The sequence below is a fragment of the Equus caballus genome, chromosome 29 (assembly GCF_041296265.1).
Source record: "Equus caballus isolate H_3958 breed thoroughbred chromosome 29, TB-T2T, whole genome shotgun sequence".
Classification (NCBI taxonomy): domain Eukaryota; kingdom Metazoa; phylum Chordata; class Mammalia; order Perissodactyla; family Equidae; genus Equus; species Equus caballus.
The window spans coordinates 37833459-37847672 of record NC_091712.1 but is presented as its reverse complement, the minus strand read 5'-3'; the positions used below and the strand labels follow the sequence as shown (position 1 = coordinate 37847672).

Genomic DNA, 14214 nt, shown 5'->3' with positions numbered 1-14214 from the left:
TCTGTGCACTTTCCTCGGGTTAAAAGGAGGAAAAAGGTATTTCCTTTGAAAACAATGCCTTAGAAGTTAATTCCAGCTCTGCCTTAGGTTTATTATTAAATCAGTCTTTTAATCTCTGTCCATTGAAATTCCTTCAGAAACAAGGCGGGATACAAATAAATAAAAATAAACTCTCTGTTTCAGATTCTCCATTCGTCCAATATGGTTGGCAATGGTCCTCCTTGTTCTAGTGCATCTTCAGGAAAGAAGATTGCATAGTGTCCTCTGAAGCTCTCTAGAGGAAGGAGCAGAGCTGGGCCCCCAAAGAGGCACTCACGCTGCCCTTGTGTGTGCTACCACCAGGGGAGGGGGGTCCGGGTAGCAGCTCTGTCCTGTGCACTTTGGGCCGTGCATTAAGCTGCACTAGGGTCAAGGGATGGAAGCTCCTTCTCCCCCCAGCCCCGCCCCCCACTCCCTCTCTACGAAACTGAGCCCAAGCAGTTGCAGGCTCTTAGGGCAGCCCTCAAGGGGGTAAGGATTCCACTGAGCGAACTACCACATCGTGAGTGACTATTGGACATTTCCCAAGTAGAGAAGCATTATCTGATAAGACCCCCAGAGCAAAATGTCAATGGAGCCCATGAAAAACCCAACTGCCTGCCCACTTCTTGCTACCACTTCCAGCAGGGTACCTGCTGAGGCAGCTTTTCTGAGATATTTCTGCATCGGCGCCAAACCACACTCACCACGAACTTACTGACACAAAAGGCTTTTGTACCACAAATCCTGGCTTGTTGGACACAATACAAGGGGAGCCCCTGACATCATAGAAGAAACCCCAGTTTAAGGGTATTAGATGTTGGCCATCCCATGTTTCCCCCAGAATGGTGTGCTGCTCTCCCAGGAAGTCCTATGTCTTGCCTCATTCTAAAATGTTTACCAAGAGCTGACATGTTCTCTTTCATTGGTCCACGCAGTCCTTTTAAATGAACCCAAGAGAAAGATGGTCTATAATGAACAGCCTAAAACAATCCAACAATGAAAGTCTGATCTGAGCCATGAAAGAGAGTCTTGATCCACAGATACACACCATGAAGACAGCCCTGAGTTCCTGAGAGATGATACTGGGAAATGGAATACACCCAACACAAGCTTGGGCTGTGGGTCAGCATCCTCCCTTCCTGGGTGGGTAGAGACAACCAACACCAGCGGGGAGAAGGAGAAAGCATATCTATATTGTCCTTCTGTCGGCCTTGTATCTATATTGTCCTCCTGTCGGCCTCTAGTCCTTCCTGATGCCAGCCGGGGGAGGTCCTCAGTGCCCAGGACGTCCAGCTCCTGTGTGGTCGTATGGCACTACAGACATTCTATTTGAGAGGACAGACAAAAACTAAAAACAGCCTGTGACTCCATCAAAGTTTGCAACATCAGACCCTCCCCACAACTGTAAACACCTGGCTACGCCAGCAATGAGGAGAGTGGACACGTCCACATCCCAGCGTCAGTCCGAACACTCCAAAGCCAGCATCCATGGGGCGCTGTCCCGTGGCAGGAGTCATGGTCGTGGCTAAGACCAGAATAGCCACGACTTGCCAGCAGATGTTGTCAGTCCATGGGTATCAATTACGCTTCAGGGCGGGTATTTCAAGACCAACAAAAACTTATTCTGTAAAATGTAGCAGAACCTTACAGGTGCATGCTACAAGCCTTTCGATGATTTGACGGAAAGCTTCCTGAATTCTTATCATGCGTGACACACCAAGTAATCAGATTTTTTAAAAGCCCAACTTTAGGAGCGAGGTGATAAATTGAGTGAGAAAGACCATTTCTCCATAATATATTTGCGACTATATCATTGTTATACTTTAAAAAATCGAGCAATGGATTGGTTTCAGAGAAGAAACCAAAGCACAAAAAAATAATGTTACTCCCCTACCTACAGTATAAGTATACTTCAAGAGGTTATGTAAACTCATAAGGGAAATCAATGATGAACACAACGCCTGGTTCCCTCTCGTCACCACTGTGCCACAAATATCTCTGGAAATGAACCACGTTATATAATTCACATTAAAAATAAATGCTTCAAACTACAATTAAGAAACATAAAGTACCCAGAAAAGACGTCTCAGTCAAATTTGAGGAATCCTGTTGAAAGACACTGAAACTATTTTCCTACTGGCCAAAATGTTCCTTTTGGAGAAAGAGCAGAAACTAATAAGCTTTCTTCATACAAATGGAAAATTTGGGACATAAGTCTTCAGATCTTCCAATATTTTAAAACAGTTTAGTAAATGTTAAATACTGACTTGACCTTTCACCTGGAAGTAAATGCAGAAAACACTATTTCTGTGGTCTCTGCATTTTAATGTTCACACTATTATGAAGAGCATGTTTCCTAGATTAAGCAAAAATCACAGGGTTCCCATAATTAAACACATTATTTTAAGCTATTATAATTTCATTTACTGTTTGAATTCTAACTTCAAATGTTCTTTCAATGCAGTATTATGCTAGATTATATTGCAACCCTGGTTCTGATTACCTATTTACATACATGTTCACCCAATCTGTGTAAAAAATATAAAATTATTCTCTTTTTTTTCTTCTTTTCCTTCTCCCTAAAGCCCCCCAGTACATAGTGGTAGGTCCTCTGGTTGTGTTATGTGGGATGTCGCCTCAGCGTGGCCCGACGAGTGGTGCCATGCCCATACCAAGGATCCGAACCCTCGAAACCCCGGGTGGCTGAAGCGGAGGGCGCGAACTCAATCACTTGGCCACGGGTTGACCCCTAAAATGATTATTTCTCCAGAGCAAGAGAAAAGCACCTTTTTATAAAGGTTCAGATCTAAATACCAATATTACTTCAGGACTGGTTTTAAAAGAGAATGATTGGTAAAGACTAAATTCTGGTTCAATTCAGCCTTAACTAAAAAAAAAGGTCTGAATAGGTTTAGATATTAGAACATCTTTTGCAATGTAAACATAACTAAATTTCACTAATCTTTGTGTTTGGATAACATTATGCTAACTTGAGAAGCAAACCCTTTCTCGTGTTAAAGCTCTGGCTAATGTTAAGATTCATTATCTAACGTTTTGACTTTGCTTTGACAAATTATCAAACACCCAATAATGTCATCGTACATTTTTTCTATAGAGCTCTTTGCCAATAAAATTTCTTTGGATCATTATGATGTCTTAGGCATATCCATTTTTCATGCTTGATGTGTAAATAGCCCAAGACTCCAAACAGATTATTTTTTCACTACCCTCATTGTCGATCCCATGCCTCTCTGGCCAAGCACATAGCCTTACCGCATCTATCTGTAGGCCCCGGGGGGTCATCCACAGGTATGGCTTCCTGCTCTAACCGGAAGTAAATAAGAGGATGCTGACCAAGAGAAGTTCACTTAAGTTCACGGCCCTCCTTTGTAATTTATGTCCTCCATGCATTGCTCTGACACAACTATTGGCTAACATGAGTGAGTTCTCGGTCCCCAGTGCCTCGTCTAAATTCTGAAGTTTATATTGCCCAATTTCATGTTTGGATTCTGGAGCCTTGACTGTTTCATTCTACAGATTTTTTGGTGTCTGACTCTCTGACTGCCCTTAACCCATTCAACTTTCCCTTGTATATGAGTTCTCATGATTTCTGTTTCCTTGGGTTAGGTCCACGCTGTGCCACTCATGCTACTCTCCCAGGGATGTGCCTTGGCAAACATCAAGAACATAAGAGAAAGATATGCAGAGGCTGTGAAAAAGTCATGCTAAATATGAGATAGTGGACCATTTATGTACAAAGTAAACACAGCATGTCAGCACATGTAGATTGTATATACAAGAAATTCATTAGAGGTAGTGGAGTCACCCTCCCTCAGTGAGGAAGGCATGATATCCCTGTCTCCTTCCATCTTCCCATACTCTTGAAGACGCCATGGACCAGCAGGTGAGATTTTTTTTGTAGGAGGAAAGAGCTTATAAAACCAGGTGAACTCAACTGTTGGGGGTTGGGGAGGGTTCTCGGTTACTTTTTCTTGTCATCTCATTTGCACTAGGAGATTGAGTCTGGGAAGCTAGAGGGTCCAGAGTAGAGAAGGCAGGAGTTTTTTTCTGCCCATTATTTCACTAATGGTGAGGTCCTTCAAAAGAACCAGGTTATGCAATGGTCTCAGGCTCACCTCCCCACCTCTGAGGGCGCAGGCTCTCATCCCCCTTCCATGTGGGCATTAAACCTCAGGCCCTAGGACACAGATACTGGCAACTCACCTGGAGAAAGCATCATTTAACTCCAGTGCTCACCACTTTGCTCCTCAGTTCTCCTGTCTAGAATCTTGGGTGTTCTTTGCTTGTTTACGAGCTCAGCTATGCACTTGAAAGACTGGTTACAATTTACCTGCCTCTCTAAATGTTCTTATCAGGATGGTTTTCAAGGGAGCTAATCCAAAATATTGCCAGAATCTTCCAGATACAACATATTAGCTCTTGTTTCATGCCTTTCTCCATGTTTTTCCCCAACCGAGAATGCACTCCCTCCTTTCCTGCCAAGAAACTTGCATCCCATCTTCAAGGACTAAGTCACCTGCATCACTAATCTTTTCTTGACTACCCCACACTCTTTTCCTTCCCTAAAACTCTTCCCACCATCTACGTGACATGACGGATTTAATTAACATGAGATTGTTCCACGTTTCTTTTCTGCAGCAAAATTCTAAGGTCCTTAATTAAAGTGACTTAAACATGATGCTTCTCTTGTATATACGTTTTCTCTTGCCTCCATGTTTTTCACACACTATCCATCTGTCTCTCTTCTTGGATCCTCTCTCCCTTCTCATCTCACCCACTCAACTAACTACTAAAAGACCTTTAAGACTCACTCAACTATCCCTCCTCTGAGAACGATTCACATCATCCTCTACTCCACCCTTAGAAAGAAGTGATCAGCATCCCCATTGCGCCATGACTGGCCCTTACATATATTTGTGATTTAAGGAGAATGTTGCATACAATTTTCACATGACTTCTCTTTTCCCCTGGACTTCTTGAGAGAGAAGACTCTATCTTATTTATCCTCATAGCCTTGAGGCCTAGTACCTCTCCCACGGCATATAACCAATATTTACTTTGTTCTTTGAGAATCTGAAGTCTGGAGTCAAAGCCCAGATGGCATCTTGGGGGAGAGTCAGGGGTCCAGAACAAGAGGAGGGAGTGGCTGTGATATCAGCCAGCAGCTCTTAGGAATTTTACCCAGTTGTAGTTTCAATCAGCCAGCCAGGGTTATGCAATCCTGGGAGTAACAAAGCTTCCTGACAGGCTGATAAGCACGTCCTCATTTGTTATCTCATTTAATCCTCTTTGATTTACAGAGTTTATCTCATTGTTACTTGCAGCAAAAGTTTCCTTACGTAGCCATTTCCAGAGAAAGTCTGTCAATCTGGACTGGAGAGACTTGAGTGCAAAATTAGGATGCCATGAAGGGAAGCTAGGCTTTTGGGTTATTCTAGGACCATGCTTTCAGATGCTGACAACAAGGCCGGTAACCTGAACAAATGATGCAGGAGTGTGCGAAGCTCTATATTGTTAATTTACTCTTTGTATGATAGCCACATACCGCCTTCACTCAGATTCCCAAGACTTTTTAAACATGACTTCATCTGGGTAAATCTTAACTGCCTCAACAAATTTGTTTTTAAATGAGTGCTTCCAATTTATTTAAAATTATGTATATTATCATTGTTGAAGAGCAAATTCTTTTTTTTTGAAACAAAAAACTCCAAATTTTCATTGGTGGCCTGGGGGAAAAAATATTTTGCCCTCTGTCCATCATTTATTTCCTCATATTCTGAACCAGAGTCAAAAAACCCCAGTTTTCTCCACTGCCTTCTGTTCACTGCCCCAAGGCCCAGATCTCTGTTTTGTAACGTATTTCTGAAATGCGCATCTGCTGGTGGCAAAGATTGGACAAGAGCAGCTCAGTAGACGAGAATAAATACCATCAACTGAATGATCTCGAGCCATATGCCAATGAGTCATCGCTCTAGACCAGGGTCAGCAAACTACGGCCTGGGGGCCAAATCCAGACGGCTGCCTGTTTTTAATTGATATAGTTTTGCCTGAAGACAACATGCCCATTTCTTTGCCTATTCCCGATGGCTACCTTTGTGCTACAACAGCAGAGTGCGGTAGCTACGACAGAGACCATCTAGTCTGCAAAACTTAAGATATTTACTATCTGTCCTTTTACTAAGAAAATTTGCTGGCCCCTTTTCTAGAAAACCAGAAAGGGAGAAGCCAGAGATTTCTGTTATTGTCTGGAGCCATGCTTTCAGCTGCTTACAAGGCCTGTGGGCTGAAAAGGTAATGCACGAGGATCCAAACCTTATATTGTCCATTTTTATTTGTATGATGGCCTACCTCCGGAGGCCCTCCAAATTTCTTAGCCAGGATCTCATTTGGTGTGGCTGCATCCCTCTTCTTCTGAGCGCCTTCATTTCTTCAGGGAGCTCTCGCTTCCTAACAGGGCACAGTTCCCCTGAGGCCCTTCTGGGTTCTGCTGGCCCTGTGGAGCATTCTTCCAGGCTGCTCAGTGAACCTCGGACTGTCTGCCATTGATCCTCATCACTTAAAGCTACTTGCTCCATATCCTGTCTTCCCAGCATCCTCCTTTTCAAAATGTGGCAGATCCACCCATCTTGAAGAGGATGGCTAGAATGAGTGTACCAACCGCCATCATTGGACCTCACAGTCACCCGCCTTTTCCTCGCTCTACCCCTGTGCTGTCTCCATGCTTGCACTCAGCCTGTCTATTCCAAATGGTGAAAGAGAAAGAAGTCTGCATCTCTGTACATGCCCAAGACGTGCTTAAAGTTAAATAAAGTTCTAGTAATTAATTCTATGCATCAGAGTAGAACAACTCCATTAGTGTGTCACACACACCATGCTGTTGGCTGAAGCCTCTCAGGGCAGATGACATCTGTGTGCCCTCACTTGAGATGGGCAGCGTTCCACATCACGTCACTTGGCATAAGAACAGGTAGAGCCCGAAAGCTTAAGAGGTGGTCTGCAGCTACCTTATGGTCTACCTCTAACAGTACAGTGAAGGATGTTAGGGTAAACAGCTCTAGAGTAGGGTAGACGGGGCTTGCCTCCCAACTTCTCTTTTTTATAACTTGTGTATTCGGTGTAGTTATACCATCTTCCTGCCCATCACACTCTGATTTTTAAATGGGCGTAACCATGTCTATTTCATTGGATTGCTGAAAGAGTACATGAAAAAATGTGTGTAAAACACTTAGAATGTTTGGTATGTACTGGTAACTCAACGGTAGCTACTGTGCCTTAAAAATGCATGCTACATTTAATGTTCATGTGCTCCGTACGCTTTTCAGCAAAAATCATTGCCAATCACGTGTCAAGAACTGTGCTGGGACCTAGGAATGTGTACTTTAATGATCAAAAACAACGTGATCCGCAAATCCATGGAGCTTACAGACTATTTGCCTATAAGTTTGCACACAAAATGCCCAAATAGTTCCTGGAAGCCGAGTTTTGGCCAGTGAGGAAGAAACTGATGTCCTGGAGCGTGAAGTAAGCCAGTGGATGAAGCAAAAGTGACATTCAGATGTCCATTCGCCAATTCATTAGTTCACATTTCCCCACCCTTTAATTTGGCAATTACAGATAAGAAACATCACGCTTGTTCTTTATCCTCTAAAACTGTTGACTGAATTAAATGGATAGGAAATCAACCTTCCAAAAGCTCCATGGGAATCCAGGATGGGCATGGAATGGCACGGATGATGGGGAGGAATTTGTGAAAGTTGTAGCATGAAAAGCATCTGGCAAATGATATGTTAGTACTGCTTGGTTGCCAAAAAGAGTCTCTTGGCCAAGCTCCTAAATATGAAGATGATAGCAGTAGATCTAATTATAGAGACTAGGGAAAAGAAAGAGAAGAAGGTGTAGACGTTGGTCAAAGGAAAATGTATTTAATAGACATATATTATCCCTAATGTTCTCAAGGACAGGTATGTTCACCAGTGCCAATGCTTTAAGCATGCAACTCACAAAAATAAAAAATGTCTAACCCTGATCACGGGTTTTTGTGGCTCCTCTCAGCTCCCCCTCTCACAGAGAAGTTTTACAAGCTCAAATTGGGAGACAGAAATCTTGCCCAACCTAGCACCAGAGCCATCACTCGACACATTCGTCAACAAAAGCAGGTGAGAGAGAAAACAGAGCCAAGCCATGTGCCAGCAACCCGCGGGAGGTTCTGTAGCTGTTTCCAAGCTAGTTAAGTCCTGGCTTCCAGGCTCACATTCCCACTGGGATTAGGACCAGAGCCAGAAAATGCCAGATGCACACAGCTTCAGGAACTCCCAGTACTGACACACACTTTCCTGAGTATACATTTTAAGATTAAATGATCTGTATAAATCAATTGTTCAAGTAATTATTAAATACCAACTATGTGCCCTACATTGTGACAAATACACTGAAGGATCTCAGGCCCATCAAAGATGAAGGGAGCCAAGAACATCCAGCCTAACAGTGAATGATTCTTCACAGAATTTGAGTGGATCAGTGATGAATGTTGGATGTTGCCAAGCCCGCTGACACATCAGGAAAGCCCTGTGCTTGGGGGTGATTTTCCGTTTCACCAGTGGACATGATATTGTGTGCAAGACACTATGAAGAGCCAGCTAAGCTTTTCACTCATGGCTGTGGCCTTAGAGAAGCTGAGAGCTGCTAAAATGATCCGCAGTTTTCAAAACCACTCAAGGCAGCGATGAGCTTTAGAAGTTGCCTAGAGGCTCTGACATGTGTTTGGCTGGTGTAGGGTGGTTCTCTTGGAAAGAGGCCACGCTGTAGCTTGGAAGCCAGCAGAGTGCATGCCAGGCTTTCAATGCCTAGCAAAGAAAGGGGTTTTAATATCCAGTAATGAAGGAAGAGGGAGAATAACAAGCGGAGTTACCTATCCATCTAGCATTACATTGCTCTTGCCCAATGCAAGGAAATCCCTCCTGAAATGCAGCCTTCTCAATAGGGCCTTGAAACGGCAAACTGCACCCACTTTGTATCCATTCACGTTTCTATCATTGCACACGAGAGCAGAGACCCACAGAGCATCATGGTTGGATCCACGGGCTGCAGAGTCAGACCAGGCTTTGAAGCCTGGCTCTGCCATGTACTAGCTTGTTATCTACCTTTGCAAAGCCTCAGTTTATCCATCAATAAAATGGGTTTGACAACCAAGTTGTCATAAAGATGAAATATCCTCCATCAAATAATTCATGTAGTACCTCTAGCATAATGCCTAGCATGTTGAAAATGTTCCGTGCTATATTTCTAAGAAATGCCCAAATTATTTTATCATCAAAGGTAAGTCTACGAGACCCTGATTTAGTTCATAGGTTTTCCCTGTACAGTTTGGGGCAGAATTTCTCTTTCTGGGGGATATTTGGTAGGAAGAGTCTTGATGGTTCTCCCATCAGAAGTGGAAGAAGACCCTCGTGTACTGGAATGGACTGGGTTTGAAGCTAAACCCGGAAGAGACTCAGGCACCTGAAGGTTTGGGTCCTTCACGCTGCTGCAGCCTTTGGGTGACCGAAGGCCTTTGTGTGATGATGCAGTAGAAATGATCATACATTTTACCATTTTGGCGTCTCAATATTTATTGGGAAATAATTTAAAGATTATAATTTTGTTGAGTTCTATAAATGCACACTGTAAAAATGGTCATTATAAGCAAGTTACGTTATTTAAAGTTTGACATGATGAAGATAAAAATAGCATTTTTCATTTGCATTTCTGTAGTTACTAGTACATTTGACTCTTTTTCTTTTACTCGTATTGAATCTTCTTATTTCTTTGTTGTAAACCGTTTCACATTCTTTGCCCATTTTCTTATACAGGATTAATTTTATTGATCTGGCATAGCTCTTTATAAAGACATACTCCTGTTGCTCTTTCTATAGCACTTTATATAATAAAGATAAACGTCTTTTTGCTACGTAAATTTTTCCCAGTCTTTTGTTTACTTTTATTCTGTTTTATTTAAAGTGAAAGTTTAATAATTTTATAAAACTCAAGTTACTGAGTTTTTTTCCTTTGTAATTACTGTCATTGCTTTTAGGCTTACAAAGTCTTTCCCTAGTTGAAAACTAGTTAAATACGCACCTATATTTTCTTACATGTTTTGGAGTGTGGTTCATTGATTACTTTTAACTGCTTAATCCATTTGGAATTCTTACTCTGGTAACAGTTTTAAATGTTACAATTTGGGACAGTCTTTCTAGAAAATGTGTTTGTAATGTGCATCAAAAACCACAAATGAGTTGGTATTCTGTGCCCCACTTCTAAGAACGTAACTAAAGAAAATGATTGGGCATGCGGTCAAGGCTTTCCACATGAAGACTGTCATCCCAATGCTGTTTATAAAGCAAAAAGTGGAAATAAAAGTCCCTTATGGGTGGTGGAGGGAGTAAATGTTCTTCAGCTGCACTGTCCAATATGGTAACCACTAGCCACATGGAGTATTTAAATTTAAATTTATTAAGATTAAATAAAATTAAAAATTCAGTTCTTCAGTCGCATTAGCCACAATTCAAGCACTCAACAGCCACGTGACTAGTGGCTACCATATTGGATAGCACAGGTGTAGAACACTCCCATTCTCAAAAAAGTTTTTATCTAATAGAGCTGCTCTGCAGCCCTTAAAATCAAGTTTTTAGAGAATATTTAATAACATTATATATATTCATAATATAATGGTAAGTAAAAATATCAAAATGCAAAATATCTGATGGTAACACAAATTCAGATTGGATGCAGTAACTTTAATCATCAATATCTTCATCAAGTTACAGTTTTTCAGAAGAAACCCAAACCCTGCCCTCATGAAACTTATGTCTTAAAGTAAAAAAGAGAAAATCTGAAGATTCATAGGTACACAGGAATTTAATGACATAACACAGGGAAACCTAGCAAATGGCACCTACTCAGTAATTGTTCATTGATTTGAACTCCAAATGGGAATTATCACACTGTCAGATGCAAGACCTAGTTAACACTGTATTCTGTGGCCAATAGTTGTCTCACAAGGAGCCATGACATTTTATCTTCTTCCAGATCTTTTTTCTCACTATTTTGTTAACTCTCTGACACTCTCGAGATTTAAGAAAATATGCATTTTGTTTAGCTTTTTCAGTTATTCTCAGTGGGAAGGTTGAGTACACATTACCTGTAGATTTTCCTTATGGGTACCATTTCCCAAAGTTTTATTCACACATAAGTGAAGCATTCTTTTGTGGTGTTGATTATTTGTTGGTCTTTGAGAAGGCTCACTGCCTTTCCTATTTAAATACTCTGTAAAGTTCTTTGCTCTATATACTCCAAGTTCTTAAATTCCATGTGTTGGCTAAGTTGATTTTGTGACTTTGGTGGCTGGATACTAGATGTCAACACCACAAAAATTTAAAGAGGTGGGCTCAGCATTTGGGATCACTTTTGTCTAAGGAATGTGTGTCAAGGCCAAAGACATATCTGAGAGGCTGAGCATCACTTTAGTAGCTTAGGGGACTGAAAATTGAAGTTTAGAGCCCACCAAGGATAGGTGCGGTGATAAACCCTCTATACTTTGTGCAAAACAGAAATAAACCAGCTCTTGGAAAAACTGCAATCTAGCTTCAAGCCGTCTGAGCTGCCCAGAAAAATCTCAAGCAGTGAAAATGGACTAAAATGATCCCAGATTGTAATTCCCCCAGGTACCTGACAGAAACAAACCAAAACTTTCTCTGGAGGCATATATCATCATCCCAGACCTCAGATTATTTCTACAAACAATTTTTTTTAATATAATGCCCATCATGTAATCAAAGACAACCAGTCACACAAGGAGAGAAGATAGAAAACAATAAAAACAGCTCCTAAGGGGCTCGAGAGTTTGGAATGATCAAATACTGAGTTTGAAATAGCTATGTTTACTGTGCTTGAGAAAATAAACAACATTATTAAAAACTTTGTAAAATAACTGAACATTCTAAAAAGTGACAGAGCAGATATGAAAAAGAACTAAATGAAACTCTAGAACTAAAAAATACAACTGAAATAACTCAATAAATGAGTTTAACAGCAGATAAGACCTGAAGAGAGAACTTGTGAATTGGAAGATAGGTTTGGAATGAAGCATAGAAAGGCAAAAGTTGAATAAATAGAAGTATATATATATATATATGTAGAGAAAATCTAACATTGGAATCCCAGAAGGAAAACTGAGCTGAAGCAATTTCATAGATAATGCATGAGGATTTTCCCATGAACCCACAAATTCATGAAGTCTTACAAACCTCAGGTAGAAAAAGTAAGAAGAAATCCATACCTAGAACCATCATATTAAAACTAAAGAAAACTGAAGACAAAGAGGAAAATCTTAAAATCACTGGACAGTAACACATTACCTTTAGAGGAACAACAGTTTAAAATATTGTGGACTTATCAACAGCAACAATGGAACCCAGAAGACAATGGAATCTCCCTTCAATGGACTGAGAGAAAATGGCTGCCAACCTAGAATTCCATATCCAGTAAAAATATCCTTAAAGAATGAGAAGGAAATAAATCATTTTCAGACAAACAAAAACTGAGAGAATTCTTTACCAGCAGACCCATAAAAAGATACCAATGAGTGTTCTTCAGGCAAAAAAATGTCATCCCAGATGGAAGGTCAAGATGTGAAAGGAAGGAAAAGCATTAAAAATGGAGGAGTCGGCAGGCTGAACTCTGTACGGGAATGCGATCTTAAAGAACTACGAGAACTGACCTACAGGGTGAGGTCATCCTCCCCTTGTACTAGTTAAAATTATATTTGGCTATCCTCTGAAAGAAAACAGTTAAACCCAATCCTCACGTCACATTTTGAAATATATTCTTTTACTATTTTGGGGTGGAGGAAAATCAGATGCCAGGAAGAAAAGATCAACATGTTACACTACACAATTTTTAAAATATAAATGGCCAAAGAAAGCATTTACAAAGTAATAACTGAGAGAAAATATTTCTAATAGTTTAACCACGAGAATTAGTTTCAAATGCATGTGGAGTGGGATCTAAGAGTGGAACCGGGTGGGACAGAGGGCTCTTACAAGGTTTGAGAGATTATTTAACTCATTAAACCACATATTTAGTATTAATTGACAAAAATGATAATGAAATAAAAAAAGAGCAGCTAAGAGATCTAAGTTTTTGAGGAAAGCAGAGCGATCAGTTGGTCTGGCGGCCAGTAGCTCTTTCTTCCTGTTATGTGAGTTGGAAATACATTATAAATGCAAAATTCTGATATTTATAATACCCAAGTAAGATAATGAATAGCTTTTCCAGGAGTTTGTCAAGAAATGTGAATAGTTGTATTTTCAGGATAATTTAATTTTTCAACCTAGACTACATGTCCCCTTAATGTCCCTCGCAGCCCTAGAATTCCAAGATTCATCCTAAATACCGCGAGAATATCACTCCTGAGCTATTGAGATACAAGTCCTTTGTTTTAAAGGAAGGCCAAGGGGGCTGCCGATGATTCTATTTTTTGCTCTCGAAGGACATCATTACTGAACAGAGTTACTCCATCGACAGTTGTGCCGTTGAGTGGCCCTCTCCATGTATTCCTGTCTCACTCACTTTATCCACTCTGACAGTCCCTTTTATTTCAAGCTGTTTCTATAGCATGTCCCTCCGCTCTCTTAAAACCCCCATGTGGAAATGACAGTCTAGTCAATGGCTTAACTGAACCAATTCAGGAACGTTCTCTGTAGGGGGGACAACTGGATGGTAAAGCAGACCTTTGGCATCAACCGAATTTAACACACAGAGAACACCAGAGTCCCAGGAAAAGTCAGAGAGGAAGAAATGGGCGGCTGGCGCCCACTCACCTGCCGGAGTTTGGTTCCCACCATGGAGGCACTGCTGTCAAGCACAAATACCACGTTCTTGGGTAAAGGAGGAAGGTCTTTCGGGGCAAAGTAGTGCACGAAATAGCCATTCAGAACCTGGTGGTGGGAAAAGAAAGCAAAAACGGCAGCACCCAGAATACAGAACTAAAATGGATGTTTACGGAACTTCTAAACGTCAGAGACAGCATGAAACAGATTCTGGGGTCAGACTCCATACCAAGAGCAAAAGTACCCACGGTCCTGATCCCTCCAAGAGAACCAATAGAAACTCAATCTGTATAAGGATAAAATTGTC

The 14214-nt window shown here is 41.1% G+C and overlaps 1 protein-coding gene across 1 annotated transcript in view; it reads right to left on the bottom strand.

The window, feature by feature from the left end:
* Positions 1-14214, bottom strand: part of ITIH5 (inter-alpha-trypsin inhibitor heavy chain 5) — an 85452-nt gene that overhangs the window by 26565 nt on the left and 44673 nt on the right. Inside the window, exon 7 of the mRNA XM_023632266.2 lies at positions 13899-14015. Within this exon, the coding sequence (XP_023488034.2) occupies positions 13899-14015 (117 nt within the window). The remainder of the gene's footprint in view (positions 1-13898; positions 14016-14214) is intronic.